This window comes from Ips typographus, linkage group LG16, assembly GCF_016097725.1.
Source record: "Ips typographus isolate SLU linkage group LG16, UJ_Ityp_2.0, whole genome shotgun sequence".
Lineage (NCBI taxonomy): Eukaryota > Metazoa > Arthropoda > Insecta > Coleoptera > Curculionidae > Ips > Ips typographus.
Genome location: NC_138437.1, coordinates 5,464,461 through 5,482,534, shown reverse-complemented (window position 1 = coordinate 5,482,534; position 18,074 = coordinate 5,464,461). Strand labels below are relative to the sequence as shown.

The 18,074-nt window shown below is 33.7% G+C and overlaps 4 protein-coding genes across 6 annotated transcripts; 3 read left to right on the top strand and 1 right to left on the bottom strand.

Moving 5' to 3' along the window:
* The first annotated feature begins 284 nt into the window (after positions 1-284).
* On the top strand, positions 285-1,661 carry LOC145738930 (electron transfer flavoprotein subunit alpha, mitochondrial-like). Its single transcript, XM_081994116.1, has 4 exons — positions 285-455; positions 508-1,141; positions 1,191-1,342; positions 1,404-1,661. Exons 1-4 carry the CDS (start codon positions 429-431, stop codon positions 1,578-1,580), a joined length of 990 nt encoding a protein of 329 aa, XP_081850242.1. The 5' UTR covers positions 285-428; the 3' UTR covers positions 1,581-1,661.
* Positions 1,662-1,867: 206 nt separating this feature from the next.
* Positions 1,868-3,026, top strand: RpL17 (ribosomal protein L17). Its single transcript, XM_081994124.1, has 4 exons — positions 1,868-1,934; positions 2,157-2,250; positions 2,456-2,728; positions 2,782-3,026. Exons 2-4 carry the CDS (start codon positions 2,170-2,172, stop codon positions 2,962-2,964), a joined length of 537 nt encoding a protein of 178 aa, XP_081850250.1. The 5' UTR covers positions 1,868-1,934; positions 2,157-2,169; the 3' UTR covers positions 2,965-3,026.
* Positions 3,027-4,082: 1,056 nt separating this feature from the next.
* LOC145738931 (uncharacterized) lies at positions 4,083-8,276 on the bottom strand. Of its 2 annotated transcripts, none has more exons than XM_081994117.1 (2): positions 7,126-8,276; positions 4,083-5,216 (listed from the first exon to the last, which is right to left on the bottom strand). In XM_081994117.1, the coding sequence occupies exon 2, from the start codon at positions 5,203-5,205 to the stop codon at positions 4,312-4,314; it is 894 nt and encodes a 297-aa protein (XP_081850243.1). In that variant the 5' UTR covers positions 5,206-5,216; positions 7,126-8,276; the 3' UTR covers positions 4,083-4,311. The 2 variants fall into 2 exon arrangements, with proteins under 2 accessions (XP_081850243.1, XP_081850245.1); XM_081994119.1 differs by having other exon boundaries at positions 7,183-8,276.
* A 312-nt stretch (positions 8,277-8,588) lies between these two features.
* LOC145738928 (uncharacterized) lies at positions 8,589-10,850 on the top strand. 2 transcript variants are annotated; one of them, XM_081994114.1, is made up of 5 exons: positions 8,589-8,738; positions 9,173-9,383; positions 9,436-9,741; positions 9,794-10,180; positions 10,237-10,850. In XM_081994114.1, exons 2-5 carry the CDS (start codon positions 9,187-9,189, stop codon positions 10,634-10,636), a joined length of 1,290 nt encoding a protein of 429 aa, XP_081850240.1. In that variant the 5' UTR covers positions 8,589-8,738; positions 9,173-9,186; the 3' UTR covers positions 10,637-10,850. The 2 variants fall into 2 exon arrangements, with proteins under 2 accessions (XP_081850240.1, XP_081850239.1); XM_081994113.1 differs by having other exon boundaries at positions 8,591-8,738; positions 9,791-10,180.
* Positions 10,851-18,074: the final 7,224 nt, after the last annotated feature.

Below are 18,074 nucleotides of genomic sequence, written 5' to 3'. Positions count from 1 at the left end.
TTTTGGGTTTCTGCCTATTATGTTATTATAATTTATTACTGTTCTCTGAAACTTTCTGTTCTGCTAAGAAGCACATTTGTTGATTTCTGTTTCCATGTGTTCTAATCTAAGAAATATGCATTTTTAACATATTTTTTAAAATAAATCTCTTTTATAAGTAATAAATAAGTCAAATTGATCAAAAATAGTCTCTGCTAGCCTTTGCGTGCAGCAAGAAAACAGTAAAAACATCATAAAATATAAAAGAAGAGTAGAAGACTGATTGACTGAGTGTGTAGTATGTAAAGAAGATAAGTCTATTTTTGTTTTCTTTTGGAGATTGAATTTTGATTTTTGAACTTTTATTTTTTGTACTTTGACCCTCCATTTACTCAATAGTTCTACAATAAACAACTGTATCGTATATACTTTTGTGTAACAAGCACAAAATGTTTGCCAGACAGTTTTCCGGAAAGGTAGGTGTAATTACAACCTCAAAATACACTTTACAGATATTTTTTTTCACAGTTTACAGGGCAATTTCAAAGATACCAAAGTACTCTTCTGATAGCAGAACATAATAACGAGTCCCTCTTACCAATCACTCAAAATGCATTGACTGCAGCTAAGAAACTTGGTGGTGAGATATCAGTTTTATTAGCAGGAACCAAGTGTGGACCTGCAGCTGAGCAGCTTGCAAAAGTTGAAGGGCTATCCAAGATTTTAGTTGCTGAAAATGATGCCTTTAAGGGTTTTGTAGCTGAAAACATAACAGCCCTAATAGTAGCTACACAAAACCAATTTAAATTTACACACATTGTGGCCCCAGCATCATCATTTGGCAAATCTGTTTTGCCAAGAGTGGCAGCCAAACTGGATGTTTCTCCCATATCTGATGTGATTGGCATAAAATCTCCAAATACATTTATCAGAAGTATTTATGCTGGCAATGCCATACAAACTTTAGAAGCATTAGATTCTGTGAAAGTTCTCACTGTAAGAGGGACTAGTTTTGAGCCAGCTAAATTGGAGGGTGGATCTGCTGCTGTAGAGAAATTAAGTGCTGATGGATGTGAAACCCAACTTACTAGTTTTATTAGTCAAGAGTTGAGTAAGTCTGACAGGCCAGAACTTACTAGTGCCAAAGTGGTTGTTAGTGGAGGTATGTTTTACTACTGTAAGTTGGCAAAACCATAATAAGTTATTTTTAGGAAGGGGTCTAAAGTCTGGAGATAATTTCAAACTGCTTTATGATCTGGCTGACAAGCTTAATGCAGCAGTTGGTGCCTCTAGAGCTGCAGTAGATGCTGGATATGTGCCAAATGACCTGCAAGTTGGTCAAACTGGCAAAATTGTGGCTCCTGTATGAATATTATTTATATTTAGTCATTATCATGCCAACACTTTTATCTTTTATAATTTAGGACCTATACATTGCTGTGGGTATATCTGGAGCAATCCAACATTTAGCTGGAATGAAGGACAGCAAGACAATTGTAGCTATTAACAAAGATCCTGATGCTCCAATTTTCCAAGTGGCTGATTTTGGTTTGGTCGCTGACTTATTTAAGGCTGTACCAGAAATAACTCAAAAATTGTAAACTATTTATTGTATATACAGAACAGATTTTTATAAATAATATACATGAAAATTTGTTAAATAAAATATACAGTTTTTGATACTTATGTTTTTGAAGTATAAAAATAGACTGAAGTTTTTCCTTTCTTTTCACGTATATTCCAATATCAGTAAATTAACTCTCATAATTCATGTAAAAAAACAAAATCATATAAAATTACGTCTGATTTAAATGTGGAACGTACTTCTGTCTTCTGTCAATTTAGTTCAGATGTCTACCCTGTCAACTCCCCTCTCCGTCAACGTTCACCGCACTTCACTTCACCAAAACAACATCTGTCAAAGGTCTTTTCTGGTGAAGAATTTCCCTCTTTAGGTACGTTTGTAAAAAGCGGAATAATTCCGGAAATTTATCGGTATTTGCAACTCATCTCGGTAACTTATCATTGAAAATAATTTGTTTGTACATTTTTCTTTTAAGTTGTATTGATATTTTTCCCGAAGTATTTCGCAGAAACGGTGTTTTTGTGGATTGTTTGCAACAGTTCGCGGAGTTCAAGTGCGAAAAGTTTTGAGTGTTATTATTTTGCATTTTTAGGTGAGGATTAAACATGGGTCGATACGCTAGAGAGCCCGAAAATGCTGCTAAGTCCTGCAAAGCCCGCGGGTCAAATTTGAGAGTACATTTCAAAGTAAGTAGAAAATTAAAATCTGTACTGTTTAGTTTACATAGGTTAGGTTAGGTTTGCTATGTGGAACTTTGTTACTAAATGGTCTGGATAAATTAAGATTGGCCTACCATTTAGTTGTTTGTCATTAACTAGTGTAAATGCTATTTGCAAGGAGTATTGTAGTCTGCAAATTAAATTACACTAACCAAACTCATGTAATTTGTAGAACACTTGTGAGACTGCAAATGCCATTCGCAAAATGCCCCTAAAAAGGGCACAGGCCTACCTGAAGAATGTCATTGCCATGAAAGAATGTATTCCATTCAGAAGTTTCAATGGTGGAGTTGGTAGATGTGCCCAAGCTAAACAATTTGGAACCACTCAAGGACGTTGGCCCAAAAAGTCTGCTGAATTCTTACTTCAACTTTTGAGAAATGCTGAAAGCAATGCTGACTATACTGGGCTTGATGTGGACAGGCTGGTTGTTGACCATATTCAAGTAAGTTTATTATTATACTCTACTCAGGTCTTATTTAACAGTCAATTATTTAGGTTAATAGAGCAGCTTGCTTGAGGCGCCGTACATACCGTGCTCATGGTAGGATTAACCCCTACATGTCCTCACCATGTCACATTGAATTGTGGCTAACTGAAGGTGAAGCCAACCCTGAGTCTCCTAAAAAGAAGAAAACTGGAGAAAAGAAGAGAGCCAAACCTGCAGTTGCAGCCCATTAGTTTAAAAGTTTTGTAAATTAACAATTAAAAACTGAATATAATTTGTGTTTTGCTGGAAGCAATTTTCAGTTTTTTATTAGACTTTACAGGAAAAGAGTACTAGCAGGGCATCATATTGAAAGTAAGGTTTGGGTAAGTATTATTTTCAATTTAAGCATTGATTTAATATTTATCATACTGAAGTATCACCTTGGATAATTCATATCTTAGTCTGAGAGTTATATTTGAGTTTAGTAAGTAAGTACACTGTAATTTCCAGTTTTATAGTTACTTTTTGTATATTCTTGAGGTGGTGGTAATAATAGAGAAGATTGAAGATATTTTTATCATCAAATGATTGATTCTCTTGGAACAATTTCAGCTGCAGCAAATTTGTTTTATTTGGAGTTGCACTGAAGTTGTACTACACTATTAGCTTATGTAGTTGCTTAATTGTGCTGTTCTAAACTAAAAGCTATTACAGCTTGCACATAAAAACTATTCTGCTCAGATACTTCATCATAGAACTAATTATATGTAATTCAGACTGTGCCTTTTTTCACCTGTACTACTCTGAACCATGCTTGCTGATAAATACAAGGGTACAAAGGGGAGTCAGTTTCTTTATTAATAAAGTGTTTTTTATTTGAAACAAATAATATGCTAGTAATGGTGTAAAAAACACATTTTCCTTATTTATGCTTCTAAAATCATATAATAACAAATCTTACCACTACTAATAATACTAATATTTAAATACACTACTTAAAAATTATTTAGGAAAAAAAAACAACAAACTGTTGTTTGATTCATATTTCCAATCAAAAACTCCATTTTTAAATAACACTAAAATATTTACAAACATTATTATGGGTTAATTAAATCAGCCAATTTCTTCAAAACAAACTAAAATATTATCTAGGATAGTTTGTTATGCCAAAAATTTCTGTTTAACTATTCATGAAAATTGCATTGTAGAAGTTATGGTTTTTCCCATTTCTTGATTACCAAAACCCTGATAATATTATTTATTTGTTGCGTTTTAGAGATGTCGCGGTCAGTTTGGGTTTACTTGAACCGAATTTTTGTGCACGTGTTTATTTTTTTATCCTGTTTAATAAACAATAAGGTTTCGCAAGTTTTAGTCTCGAAAATATTTATTTACATCTTGGAAATACATATTATAGTTATTTAAACATTGGCAAATTGAACAAATAGGCTTGGAAACCAATTTTTACCGCCTAAAATACCAAATTTATTAGATATTTGTTTATTGTTGTACATGTAACAAATAATTACAATGAATCACCTAACGGAAATTTGTTCTGGGTTTTTTTAATGTTTTTGATTTTGTTAGTAGAAACTACACTACCTCGTTCTGCGTTTAATATGGTAACTTCCATTCTGAGCCATTTTCTTTTTGTGCACTTTTCGATGTTTTGCTAAATGGTCCGATCGGGAAAACGCTTTTTCACACAGTTCACATTTGTAAGGCTTAATACCTGAGTGAGACCTTTTATGGCGTGCTAATTCGTCTGATCTAGAAAATCTCCAAGGACAATTTTGCCAATTACAAACAAACGGTTTCTCTCCGGAATGTCTCCTTAAATGAGCCTTAAGATGCGAAGATTTAGCGTAGATTTTCTCACAGTTCGGCACTGGACATGTGAAACATTTATCGTCTTCAGTCTTAGCTTTGTTGTTAAATGCTTCTCTTTTTTTGAAGAATTGGACATCCGGGGTTGGTTTTCCGTTTCCAGGACTGTGGTGTGCGCATGTGCTTTCGTAGAGCATGTTTCTTCTTCGTAGGTTTCTTTCGTCATTCATGTGAGGAAACATGCTTACTACGTCGATGTTGTCAAAATCCACTCCAGGACTGTCGATAATTAAATTGTAATCCAGGGAGATGGCATCGGTATTGTTGGTTGTTTCAGAAAACGAGAACTCAGGCTGGAAGTAGTCATTTTCGAATGAACTGCTCATATTCAAACTGACACCCAAAACAGACATTTCGTCACTATCTATGCGGGGATTAGTTAAATATGGATATAACTCTAAACTGTCTTTCCAATCATCGTATAAATTTCCATCGTTGTCCAGAAAACTTCGAAGGGAATTATCCATGTTATTCTCAGTACTGTCATGATTTGGAAGCACTTCATTGTTAGGCAAACCAAGCAACTCATCTTCGGACATAAAATCCAGAAAACTGAATTCTAAAAAACTGTCTTCGCTCAAGTCCTCTAGCTCGTTAGTAGGCATGGTACGTAAATCTGCAAATTCAAATGACTAACACTTAATTGTTTTCCAAGAGACACTAAAGCAGCAATATTTAAGAATCGCTGTCTTAACGCTACTGGTACCATGAACCTATACGGATCCTTAAATTAACTTAAATTATATTAGTTAACTCGCACTGTATTGAAATGAACTGAATAGATACCTCTAAGCATTGAATAATACCTTGTTATTTGAGGTCAGATGCTTTATTGTTGAAACTATATATATTTCAAGCACCCCAGATTGCTCTTGTAGGTACTAAAATTAGTGCTTATGTTAAACAAAATCTCGAATAATTAAAAAAAGTGTTTTATTGGTAATCCAAGTTGTTGCGTAAACAATCGAAAGTGTTTTCAATTCATTATGTGACAATGATCCTGGCGGCCACAGAACTCATTCTAAACGTTGCTAATTACATCCGGCATGATCAACCGAATTGACATGAGTTTGTATTATGCTAAGGGCGGAACTTTTCTTTTTGATTATCGCATTAATCGCCATGCTTAATTAAATAGACCATAGAGCATACCGGAGCTTTTGTTTGATGTCATCGACTGTTGACAAAAACAGAAAACTTGGAAAGTTTGGTGAATGTTACAGGCGTCCTTACAGAATAGATTTATTATATTGTTCTAACAAAACCTAATGGTAAGGTTTTGAAAACTTAATTAATCAAAATCCTGATGAGTATCTGGGAACCACTCATATATGCCCAATTAATTTAATGGTATGGGCATAAGTACTCATCAGGTTTTAAAAATCTATTGATTATGATGAGAAGTAGTGAGGCAAAAAGCCTCCTCAATAAAAATAAATATATGCTGCTTTGTCTTTATTCATTATTTCCATTAAGGATCATGTGGACATCTCAAAAACTAGTACAGATATATATTAGAAACTTGCAATGTAGTTAGGACATATCACAGATAATGTTTTATAAAGAACATAGTTCTTAAATTAGTTAATTTTGTCAGGTGGTTTTTGCAAACAGCTGTTTGTAAAGTCTGATTTTGCTGTAAAAATAAAAACTGAAATTTTTAAAAATTGTACTTTTGTACTTGACAGACTAGGTGGACAATGACAATCGTACCTAGACAACAACTCCACATTTCAAATTAAAAGATTAAGCCCTTCTGTAGTGAGATTTACTATATCGTAAATCACCCTGTATATACAGTACATTTACAAGTTCTATGATGAGTGATAAGTCGTAAAACATCAACAACGAGAAGGTAGAGCAAAATTAAACTTTTATGGATCCATTGGCTGACGATTAAAGGAGACGAAGAGGGCCTCCTCATAAATATACAGGGTTTTGCAGAATTTTTCTCCAATATACAGGTTATTCAATGTTTTATATCATAGAAACACACCTGGTGATGTGGTGGAGTCTGGATTCTTTTTACCACCCCAACTTAACCACTTTTTACATATTTCCACTTTCATTTTTATCTCACTCCTACTTGTTTAGTTATAATTTAGAGAAACTTTCTTGACTTGGCTTTGGCAACATTTTATCTTATGCATGTTGATTCATGAATTAAATTTTTGCCGGTATTTCAAAAATGGGGAGATGGGGAGAACAAAAACCATTATTTTTAATTGAGATGTAAAGCATTTGATTCTGCAAAAATACTGGTTTGAGCGTTTTTTTGTGTGCACCTCTATCTTTACACATATCTAGGATTTAAACTTAGAGAGTAGCTGTTAGGGTTTTAATTTTTATTATAGAATTTTTTCTGAAATTTGTCTTGTTAAAATTTGATAAAGAAAATCGGTTAGGTTAGTAACTGTAATTTCATAAAAAAATCACCATACCTTAAAATGAAAAGCATGCATTGACATACGTTACTCTTATGCCCACCATAAAACGTGAATTAACACAAAATAAAATTAACTTACATTAAAATGTGTTAATCCAATCTTGATGCTGACCAAATAACAAACATTTAAACTTGCCTGAACAAAACAGCCAAAATTTGTCTGATTATCTATAACTTATGGAAATAATACGGAGAATCCAACTGCATTTGCCGAAGTGTTGTTGCGTTTATGATTTGATCAACGACTGGCATAATTAAATCTCGAGTATCCATTTATAAACGCGGCTATTAGACTCCTTAGGGAATTCGCTCGAAAACTTTAAAAATTTATTTTATTGGTCCGTGTCAACTATTGCCTAGCACTAGTTTGTCTTTGGTTTGTGTTTCCTCCCTAGAGATTTGTGTATGTTTTGTGTTTGGAGAAGATTTTAATAGCGCAGTGCTTCTAAATAGTTTATCACAATATTTATACAACGTTGCAAGAGGAAGTAATTAGCAACTTGTGTGGTTTGTTCCTGTTATTTTAACGGTACCAATAGGGTTCGATTTCTACTGCCAGATTTCCTTATCACAACTTAACCTCATCATCAGAATGTTCAATTTTTAACTAAATAATATAAACAAGCTTTTGAATAAACATTTTTACATGTGCTGGTTGGTGTAGGCTGAGGATGTATGGAGATAGTTTGTCACAATGTGATAAGCATTCCAGTCAGACTAAATGCGAGTCGGACTGATAACATGCTAATTGGTTTGATTCCAATGAAAAAATGTAATCCAATTCGATTTAAGTTACTGTCACGTTATCGTGCATGATTTGCTTTCTGGCTTGTTTAGTTTGTTAAAAATTTTGTTATACAGAGAAGGCGCTTTTATTTAAGTATACCGAGAGCGCAAGAAAAAAATGTTAATAAAAGTTTTTGAGAAATATTTTTAGAAATTATTTTTTAGTAAAGTTGAACACAAAAAAGTGTTTCTTTTTTTCATGAGACACTCATTTCCAAACACCCTGTATATAATATATTTCTTCCTCAGAAATTCAATCAAAACGTTTGATAATATAGTCTGAAGCATAGCTCATAAAATAACTAAAGCGACTCATTTTTCCCTAAAAAGCCACAACCGACCGTTATAGTTCAAACCAGTTTATTTTTGTTGCACTGAACTAAAACTGGCATTCAATTAATTCCATCCAATATGTTTTACTGGTGAATCCCGAACATCCTGAATTTGAAATTTGCTCATTATTGTTATCTGATTTTCGGATTCATATAGGTTTGCTTCCCCAAAGGTTCACGTTGTTTGTACCAGCTATGGTTGCATCGTCTGGAATTACAAATATTTTAACGGAACTAAACTAAAACCATCCTGAAAAAAAAACACACTCTTGCTACTTTTAGTTTCATACTTCAGAGTATCAAAAAACTTAAAAAAACAGCAAACACAATATCAGTTTGTAGTGCAACCAACGTGAATTCAAATTCATTCACCTGTATAGGATTAATCTCTTTTGTTACCCCTCCATGTCTAATTCCGTTATTTCCTAAAGTTACTGACATTTCAGTTGTACATTAGTTTATGTTTAGTTTACTCGCTGCATGTCAATATAAACATATTATGTGAGATTTGAATATATCGAAACTACGTACAGTATACCTTCACGTCAGCTATATACGGCATTTAGGAAATTCAGTAAGTCAATATATGTGTTGTTATGTATGCACAAACTATCATTCACTTTGGAGTTGAGTAAAAGTTTTTATTTATTCAAACATTTGAGTTTGTAGTTTAGTATCGTCGGTAACAGGTTGCTTATGTTTCTGTATATAATATGGAAAATTATTTAATATGTTCTATTTTGCTATTTTAAAGTTAGACTTTTTATCCATGTCTGTCCTTTACAAAAAGTATTCTATATCCGGCTTTTTTGTTTTTTCTTTTGGGTCACTGAATTCAGATCGGTCAACCTTGCTCAACCAAACAAGGTCCATCACAAATTACAAAATTTGTCTACTATTACGCGTCATAGTTGGTAAACAAGTTAATAATACAATGAAATTTGGTAAAATCATTAATATGCAAATTGCACTGAACTTTCTAGTAATAAAGTAACTAATGATTTATAGTTTCTGGACACAAAATGGATCTAAAACTATGTATTTTGGCTTTGTTAATTCTGGCCGAAAGATGTTTGAGCCAGGATTATGTTATCATAGACGACATTCCGATTGAAAGTTATGATCGTGGAGATCACCAGGAAAATGAAATGGACATTGAGTTGCTTCCAACCAGGCATGGAAGGTCATCGGATGATGATTTAAAGGATTTTTACTTCAGGTACACTTAATGGCTATAATACACTCTAAATGGTATTAATAAAATGTTACAGGTCAATGAGGTCTTTTGATGACCAAGACGATATAAGAAGCGTTGGCACTTACCAGGAAGTTCCTAGAGCTATTCTTCCTCTTGGTAGCCTCCAAACTAAAAATAGAAAAAAGCGTAGTATAAGTGGAATAGTCCAAGATCTTGGAAAACCTTTAGACGTTGTACCTTTAGAATCAAAGAACTTGACAGAAAACGTGGAGAAAGCTGAGAGTAATGGGTTATTACCAGAAAACATAAGCGACGTGCAAATTAATGACTTCATTAGGTTTCGAAGATCTTCTTTGCAGGAACAGTCGCAGGACGAAAGGTGTGAACTTTCATTACAAATGTACCAAAATAAAAATTTTGATTTTTAGTAGTATGATGTCGGAAAAAATGGTCATGGAACCGTCGGAAAAAAGTGTTAACAGGGAATCACGTGGTGCACAAGTAGACCAGTGGGTGAAAAATGTCTATCCTGCGAGAAAAGCTGATGATGAAATGGACTTCAACGATAACCTTCCAGCTTCCACTGATAATGCAAGGGCTCCTAGAGTGTCATTTGTTACTCAGAAATACGAAGACAACAGACATCGGAACAATCCTAGTGATTTTAGGCTCTACGAACGAGACTTTAGACCTAGGTATTTTGATCATGGAATCGAAAGACCTAGAGGAGACTTGGATAGGGAAATGAGCAGGGACTTCATGTACAGGAGACAATTTCGATCATTCCCTCCTCCTGTTCCAAATCGTGCTTATTACAGGTATTTCTTCATTACAAATTTAAACATTGTGGCTAACATAAAATGGTGATTTTTAGGGATGAAATGTATGACCCACGGGAATATTACCGACCTCGCTACGACAATTATTACAGAACCCGTAATGATTATACCGCTCCTACCCAAAAAGCATCAGCCCAAAAACGCATTATCTACTATGCAACTTTACCTGAAGTACCACGTACTCCACCCAGAGATAGATACAGATACGACCCTTACAGATACGACGACAGATATTTGAATGATCAATACAGTTATAGAGCAAACTATCCGAAATCTAGATACGAAGAAGACAGCAAAACGCCCTATCCAGTGAAAGCATTGGCCGATGTTAATGTGCGAGATATAAAGAAAAATCCGGAAAGAAGGATTTTCTCTGAAGTTGATAGGACCAGATATGCATATAATACCCCTCCGTATCGAGCGGCAGATGGGTAGAAAGAATGACTGAAAGTTTTTAAGTTAAGAAAGATAGTTTAAAGCTACTTTATAAAAGTATAGAGCCTTATCAATGTTGGCGGTTAAATATTTATTTGTATTACCTGTAACTTACACAGTAATGTAGTTGGTTAGACTCCACTCAAACACCTAATAAATATCTTTAGATTGAAATTCACTTCCCTAAAGTTAAAATAAAATTAATTGGATCATTTACCGTTGATTTCTAATTTCCAGCCAAAGTCTCTGATTAGCATTAGCCTCAGCAGCCATAAATTGTCTCTTGCAGATTAACCTTTGCATACATTGACTGCGGTTTACTTTAGTTTTACATATTATCTTAAGATTATTCAGTGAACGCAAAGCAAATAATAAATATAAATCAGTCTTGCTTGAACTTACCGATGGCATTTCGAAGATTATTTTATGTATTACTTTTTTTTTCATAGATTAACCTGGTTCAGTGTTTATGAGAATATTGTAGATTTAGAGCGAAGAGCTGATCTTTGAAATGTCTTCAGTTATTTACTTAAATCATGAATATCATATTAAATCGTCTGATGGTTAAGCTTTCAATGGTTTGCTAAGTACAAGATCTTCCCCAAAACTAGCAGAACATCTAGTTTATTATTTAAGAATCATGTAAAAATCCGGTTAATATTTTAATGCTCTCTTGTTATCAGATATTTCAACTTCTACTTAAAAGTTGGTTTTCCTATAGGATGGTCATGGTAATGTGCAGTATACTTCATCATAAATTCTTCTTTCAGAAGTTTATTGTGGTTGCAGTTATAAATTCAATGGAGTTTCCAGTGCCTTGTCGTTTACATTGTTGTGTAGAGTGTTTGTTCTATGGCCATAGAAAATGTAACTATGATTAAAACTTGAGTGATATGATGAAAGTTGTGGTTTTCTAAGAAAATTTCGTTTACGGCTGCGTTATGAGTGTACACCATTTTGATACACGTGTTTTAAGTAAAACACTGGCATGTCATAGTGAAGTGATTTTCATGTTAGGAAGGAAATCTAGGTCGTAAACCTTTGAATGATGAGGGTATAGCTTATTGACTAGTTGGCGAACGAATATTATCTGTATAAGTTCTACCACAAGTATTTCATCAGTTTGATGTTCCTCTATGTATGAATGTATTATATTTACCAAATTATAAAGGTGCTAAAAACCTAACAACGTTTTATAATAATCGCCAGTTTCTGACTTATCTATAAAATCAATTTAAAATTGTAGCATATTCAACATTAAGTAAGTCTTCATATTCTGATGAGACATATCCTTTGAAAGCACATTTATATACTATAGTCTTTTAAAATAAATAAAAAGAATAAATAATACTACAAAATGAGTATATACCAGGCATATACGAAAAATGTGGCTTTACAGGAGGATGCTGAGAATATCATGGGTGGACAGAGTGACTAACAGGGCAATGATGGAGGAAATGAAGGACTTGAAAGTAATGAACACCATCAAAAGAAGATAGCTTGAGACTTCAGACATATTATGAGGAACGAAAGAGAGTATCACATTTTAAAGGAAAAGTTTATGGCAGAAGACCACCAGGAAGAAGGAGCATCGCCAATATTCGAAACGAATAGACACTTGAAGAAGATCATTGTATATTAGGAGTTAGTTAGAAAACTGCTTCATTAGGCACTAAATAATTAAATATCAGTTAACATTAATCACCATTTTTTAAGATGTCATAATTGAATAGGTAATTATCTGAAAATCCTAGATGTATATTCGTCATTTTTCTATGTAATTACCAAACTTTCAAAACGCTAATTCGTCTGGCATATGCCAGGAAGCACTTAAATGTATCTTATAGAATATGCCAGGCATATATGTTTTATTAGTGAGGGACAAATATGACGAACAAACTCATGGAAGAATCAAAATGACAAAGTTGTACAGGAAAGTGCAGCGCTGAAGCAGGAAAGGACAATGGATCAAAAAGTTGATATCCAACCTGGAAAAGTAAGTGAACTGTTCTCCCAAACAAACAAATTACTTCATTATGGTAGTTTTAAAAGTTATACCCACCAAATAAAGTAGTCTGATCCGAAACCAACACTTGTGAAGGAAGAAACCACTTATATACATTTTACTTCTCAATCTATTAAATGTAATTTCCAAAGATTGGTTCATGGTAACAATATGCACATATGATTGAATACTAATTATACGTGTATTTATTTTTTATAAAATCTTGTTGGTGTACTCTGTATACTTAAGTCTTCCTAGCAAACTAATTTATATTTATCATCGTAACGGCTCTCCAAATGATCAGAGTGAATGCTCTCTAGTATGGTATTTAACTTTGCGGAACCTAATTTCATTGTGTCAAAAGAAATGAATAAAAAGTCATCTTATTGCATCTATTGCACCTGGGAAGTAGGTGCCCCCGAGGTACTTTGATGATTACACGTAGTGGTAATTTATTACTTGATAAAATCTTGAAATTATCATAATGATTGCTGTCTTCTGTCCCACACTGGTTCTGGTGACTAGCTTTCTTATGCATATTCATATTAACACATATAAAGGAGATTTTTATCGCTATCAGTTGCTCGTCTAAGACAATTTAAATTTCAAAAGTGATATAATTAAGTCGCGAATTAAATTAATTGTCATTCGAGAGAAACAGAGGTTGGTCGTGGAAGAATAGTCTTGTTAATGTAACGGAATACGTTCTCAGTACTTGCGTGTATAATGAAGGTGCTTAAGTACTATCGCCAAAGGGTCTAAAACCCTTCTATGCTAATGAATGTTGAAGTGTTCTGGGTTGCATACTTTATCCAGATTCAATGTGCGTCGCTTATGTAATATTAAATGAATATTCGAAGAAGAACGTCGGAACAAAGCCCTAGCGAGTTGACTTCGAAAATCAAATAAAAAGAAATTACAAAAGGCGGTGTAAATAATAAATTCAGAGAATGTGATTAAAAAACGTGTTGCTGATGACATCTATACCGTTTCGTCGTATGCGGCGTATCCCAGAGGAAATTATGATATACCAACCTATCTTCTTTTCCTACGGTTTTTAGTGCTACATAGACACGAGATAAAATTACAAAAACTCGCTTTGCGAATATTTGCTTTAAATTAAATTGCAGCCATAACTTTTCCGCTTGCCAAGCTTTGCAGATTAATCTTTTTTGTATTTATTCATACAATGGAATGAAATTAAAATTTCACTATTTTCAAAGACGCGGATATCTTTTCTTTTTTCTGATTTCATATGGTATTTTAAGAAAAACTTCTCGGAGCTTGCATATAAAAACGCCAAATATTAAAAGGCTTTTTTAGGGACAGGTTTTACGCATAAGTGGCCGAAAGACTTACGCAGTAATTTCCAATAAGCTAATATATAAGTTGGAGGATATTTAGCTTGAATAAAAAAATACAGACTTCAAACAACCCGACAGTCGACAGTCAATTCAGAACTGAATGTGGCAATTTTTAGATAATTTGCTCTCCTCGTGGTTCAACCGAACCACGGCATCGCGTGAAAGAATGTTCAGTAGGTAACTCTTTTATTTTATAAGCAGACTCTACTTTTAAACACGATTCAATTGAATTCAATTGCATCTAGTTGGTAAATTCTAGTGTTAAAATTAGATAATAAGTTGGTACTATACGAAGACAGAAAAAGGATTACTTGTACTAGATAGGACGGACTTTAAGGTGCCAATTAGAGGAATCGTGCGAGATACGAGACGTAGGTAGAACCAATTATTGTTATTTAATTACTGAAATGTCCGTGCACTCCTCTGTACTTGTTGTTCACAGAACACCATTATCTTATCTTCAAGCCTGAACTTGTTTTACAAATTGTTTAACTCATTTTCTATAGACATAAATCAGCTGATATTTATATTTCTCCGGGTCAGATTAACAGATACCCATGAATGCTTAGGATGAGGGTGTAAGTAATGAATAAATAAAATATAAGCGGTAGTACCAGTTTAATGTTTAATACAATGTATACGCGTCGTTCCTTGATTTTTTTTACTTTTAAAGTGCCTTAATAACTGTCATTTTTCACCCACTTCTGTTGATTAATTATTAATTCCAATGAAATAAAAAGTCATATGTGATGTGATTTTGAAATACAGAAGTGGTTCAGAATATAATTACAGCATTTTCAAAAATAAAACAACAAATTACTTTAGATAATGAAGAATTTTGCCAAAGTTTTGCCTTTTCCTGGTTAAAATAAATGTTTTCCAGAATGCTTTAAATGTTTTTTTAGTTCATTTGGTCTTCTAATCTCACAAGAGATTTTGATATATTTCAGTTCTTTAACTATCCTAAAGCCTTCTCTTATATGTTTTTGCATAGATTCCAACAGTTTTGTCATCATTTGAAAATAAAAAGATTTTCTTTATCTGTCTGGTCTAAATTGATCTTTTTAGAGATTACTTTTAAGCTGCAATAACCAAAATCTAGTAAAAAAGTTTGTGAATTTCATTTAAACAGTTGGGAAATCTAAAATTGTAGAAGCACGTCAAGTAATCGTAACAATTTACTGCTGGCAGTACTGTAAAGTTAAGTTGACACCTGTCAAAAACAGTCTTGTAGAAAAGTCTGTAAATTCTGTAAATTACATTTAAACAGTTAAAAAAGCTGAAATTGTAAAGTTGTCACGTGACTGTTGTAATAAATAGTATTTCAAGGTCATGTGACCACTGGCACTAACGTCAAAACTGTCAACCTTTGTCCAGAATTAGTCAAAATCACACTTTAGAACCGTTTTTTGCAGTATTTGAGTCAAGACAGGTTTTTAAGACAATGAAAGTTATTTTGACAGCTGCCACGTAACTATCTAAGTAATTAGTATTCTAGTGTCACGTGACAACCACCAGTAACGTCAAAACTGACAAACTTTGTCTTCTAAAACCACAGTTATCTTAGAGTATTAGAAGGAATACTAGTTTTTTGTTCCATGACAGTTATTTTGACATTTGTTACGTGACTGTGTCTCTTCAGATCACGTGCCAACTGTCAGTGACGTTTTGATTTGTACTTAGTCAACTACAGTCATGTGACCTGGAAAATGTAAAATGCGATAATTGTGCTTCACTCTGTTGAACAAGCTTCTGAGCTCAGCAGAGTAATCGCCTCTTTCTGCTCCTAGTGACATAATGACCTATTATCCCTGTCATGTTGACAACTAATTTTTAGAATGTAAAGAGGAATAATATTATTTTTATAATTTCAAATAAAAAGCTGTAGTAACTAAAAAATTTTCTTGTTGAAAATGTGTATCTAGCTTGCAGTGAATTATAGAGATTGTGTAAGGTGCCCATTTTTACGTGGAGAGTAAAAGTAAATAAATAATATAAACATACACTTAAATCCAAAATTGACTAAACAATTATTGCTGCCGTTACTAACTTTTGACAGAAAATTGAAATGTTTTGTGGAAGTTTGTGATTTATGGACAGAAACAAAGTGCCAACCATCATGTATGTGCGAAGGGTGGAAAAGAGTTGTAAAACAAATAGCAGTCGTGGCATAATGTCGTGGGGGCGAATCGAGTTGAGACCTTTTTTAATTCCAGTCCCGGAGGATGTGATTTCCTTAAACCTAATAAATAATGTAAATTTAATCGACTGCGCGCTGCGCCGAAATCTAATTTTGTCTTTGCTTTATCTCCCTAATTTGGCAAATTCAAAACTCTATATAAACAGTTAAATATTCCTTAAAATGTAATTTGCTATGCCCTTTGCTTGATGCTTCATCGGGTTTAAAAAGAAAAATAATTTTCCATCGCATTGGGGATTTTTTTTTAATTCGCGTTGCCACTTCTGGGCAACGTTTCATTTGTAACAAATGGCATTTTTGCGTAATGCGTTTCGTAATAACCGCAAAAGGAGATAAACGCGTTCTGTCCGAGTGTTATTAAGTCTAAATATCTGAAATATAGTTTAACAGGTACAATGTGCAGTGTGATAATGTATGCTGGTTTTATAATAACAGTGTGATGGTCGGCGTGAAAAAAAGAATCAGATTTGTCAACATTCCGAATGTGCCAGATAAGTCCGAACATATCTGACAATTTTTAGTGGAAACGAGTCAAAGGGAAATATTTTCGTCGCGCAAATATTCCGATAAATGTCACTGACGTATTACGATATAACTTGAACAACAGACTCTTACATACCTTGGTGGCATAGTTTAATAACGGACTGGAGAGCTTCGTGCCGACAAAGCGACATAAAAAGTATTTCTCTGCTGTTAATTAAGTACTACTGTTTACAGATATTTCCCTAAAAAATCCTTTGGGAATATGAACCGTTATTCTGTATGAATATCATCTTAATCCAAGGTGACAAAGTGAGACCTTGACTACGTCCAGTTGATACTAATTTGCATATCAGTTTTAACGATCCTTAAATTAGCGCATGGGCAAACTGATAAAATTAATACCTATAATTTACCTTAAAGTTGTCGTCCAAGTGGACACATGTCCGTCGTAAAAGATAAGGAAACACTCTTAAGCGCTCCCATAAATACTGTTAAAGATCTCATGCAACGCCCTTTGCCATGAGAGTCGAGATTTGAGGACAAAGTGTATTGTATCTCCTTGTTTTATTGTTGAAAGCTCTTTTCATTCACTCCGTTATTGCTTGCAACATTCCCTAATGTTCTGTACAGTTATTGTGCTGAAGCTTGAGTCTCTTCAATCTGCGGTAATTATCGTTCTTTAGTTGCTCCACTGTTTATGGACCTAAAACCTTTCTAACCCTGATTTAAAAACCTGAATAGAAAAAACTGCTCACCTTGCTCGAATATGTAAAAATTCGCAAGAGAAAACAAGCCGAAGAATCGATTTAATTAAACCCCTGGAAGCTAAAAGCGAGTTCAAAAATATTTCGAAGGGTTAACCATGGAGACTCCGTGACGCTTGAGTTTTCCTAACGATTTCAAAACACCAATTCGACTGTGAACTTTTTGTTATATTCGGTCTACTGATCTTCGTATTATGTAAATCATTAGTTCACCGTCCTTCCTTGAACATCTCTACAAATACTGAATATTTTTATACTCAATTTTGGTGAAACCCTCAACAAAAAGTTGTTAAATATACAGAGTGCATGTCCACTGAGCAGTAATCAAAAAGTACTTTTTGATAACTTACATTCTTAATGATCACTGAACAGACTCAGTTGAACAGTTTGTGATGTGATCTTTTCACTTTTAAAATTTCCATTTCTAACACTCAATAAGAATGATTCCGCTTCGGTTAAGTTCTACGATCTGTCAAAGAGACTGAGTAAATCACGTTGGTTTTAGAGAAAATGTGATTGTTCCATGACGGAAGAGTGCCACAAAAGTGTAGTGTTAGAACAAGTTTACAGTGTTTGCTGCTGAAGCCATCATTTTTTGACATAATATATTCTGTCCCTTGCA

Coding starts and splice junctions, on each gene's coding strand:
- LOC145738930 (XM_081994116.1), top strand. CDS start 429: ATGTTTGCCAGACAGTTTTCCGGAAAG. Junction 456..507: donor CCAGACAGTTTTCCGGAAAG/GTAGGTGTAATT, acceptor TTTTTTTCACAG/TTTACAGGGCAATTTCAAAG. Junction 1,343..1,403: donor CTGGCAAAATTGTGGCTCCT/GTATGAATATTA, acceptor TTTATAATTTAG/GACCTATACATTGCTGTGGG.
- RpL17 (XM_081994124.1), top strand. CDS start 2,170: ATGGGTCGATACGCTAGAGAGCCCGAAAATGCTGCTAAGTCCTGCAAA. Junction 2,251..2,455: donor ATTTGAGAGTACATTTCAAA/GTAAGTAGAAAA, acceptor TGTAATTTGTAG/AACACTTGTGAGACTGCAAA. Junction 2,729..2,781: donor TGGTTGTTGACCATATTCAA/GTAAGTTTATTA, acceptor TCAATTATTTAG/GTTAATAGAGCAGCTTGCTT.
- LOC145738931 (XM_081994117.1), bottom strand. CDS start 5,205: ATGCCTACTAACGAGCTAGAGGACTTGAGCGAAGACAGTTTTTTAGAA.
- LOC145738928 (XM_081994113.1), top strand. CDS start 9,187: ATGGATCTAAAACTATGTATTTTGGCTTTGTTAATTCTGGCCGAAAGA. Junction 9,742..9,790: donor GAACAGTCGCAGGACGAAAG/GTGTGAACTTTC, acceptor TTTGATTTTTAG/TAGTATGATGTCGGAAAAAA. Junction 10,181..10,236: donor CCAAATCGTGCTTATTACAG/GTATTTCTTCAT, acceptor GGTGATTTTTAG/GGATGAAATGTATGACCCAC.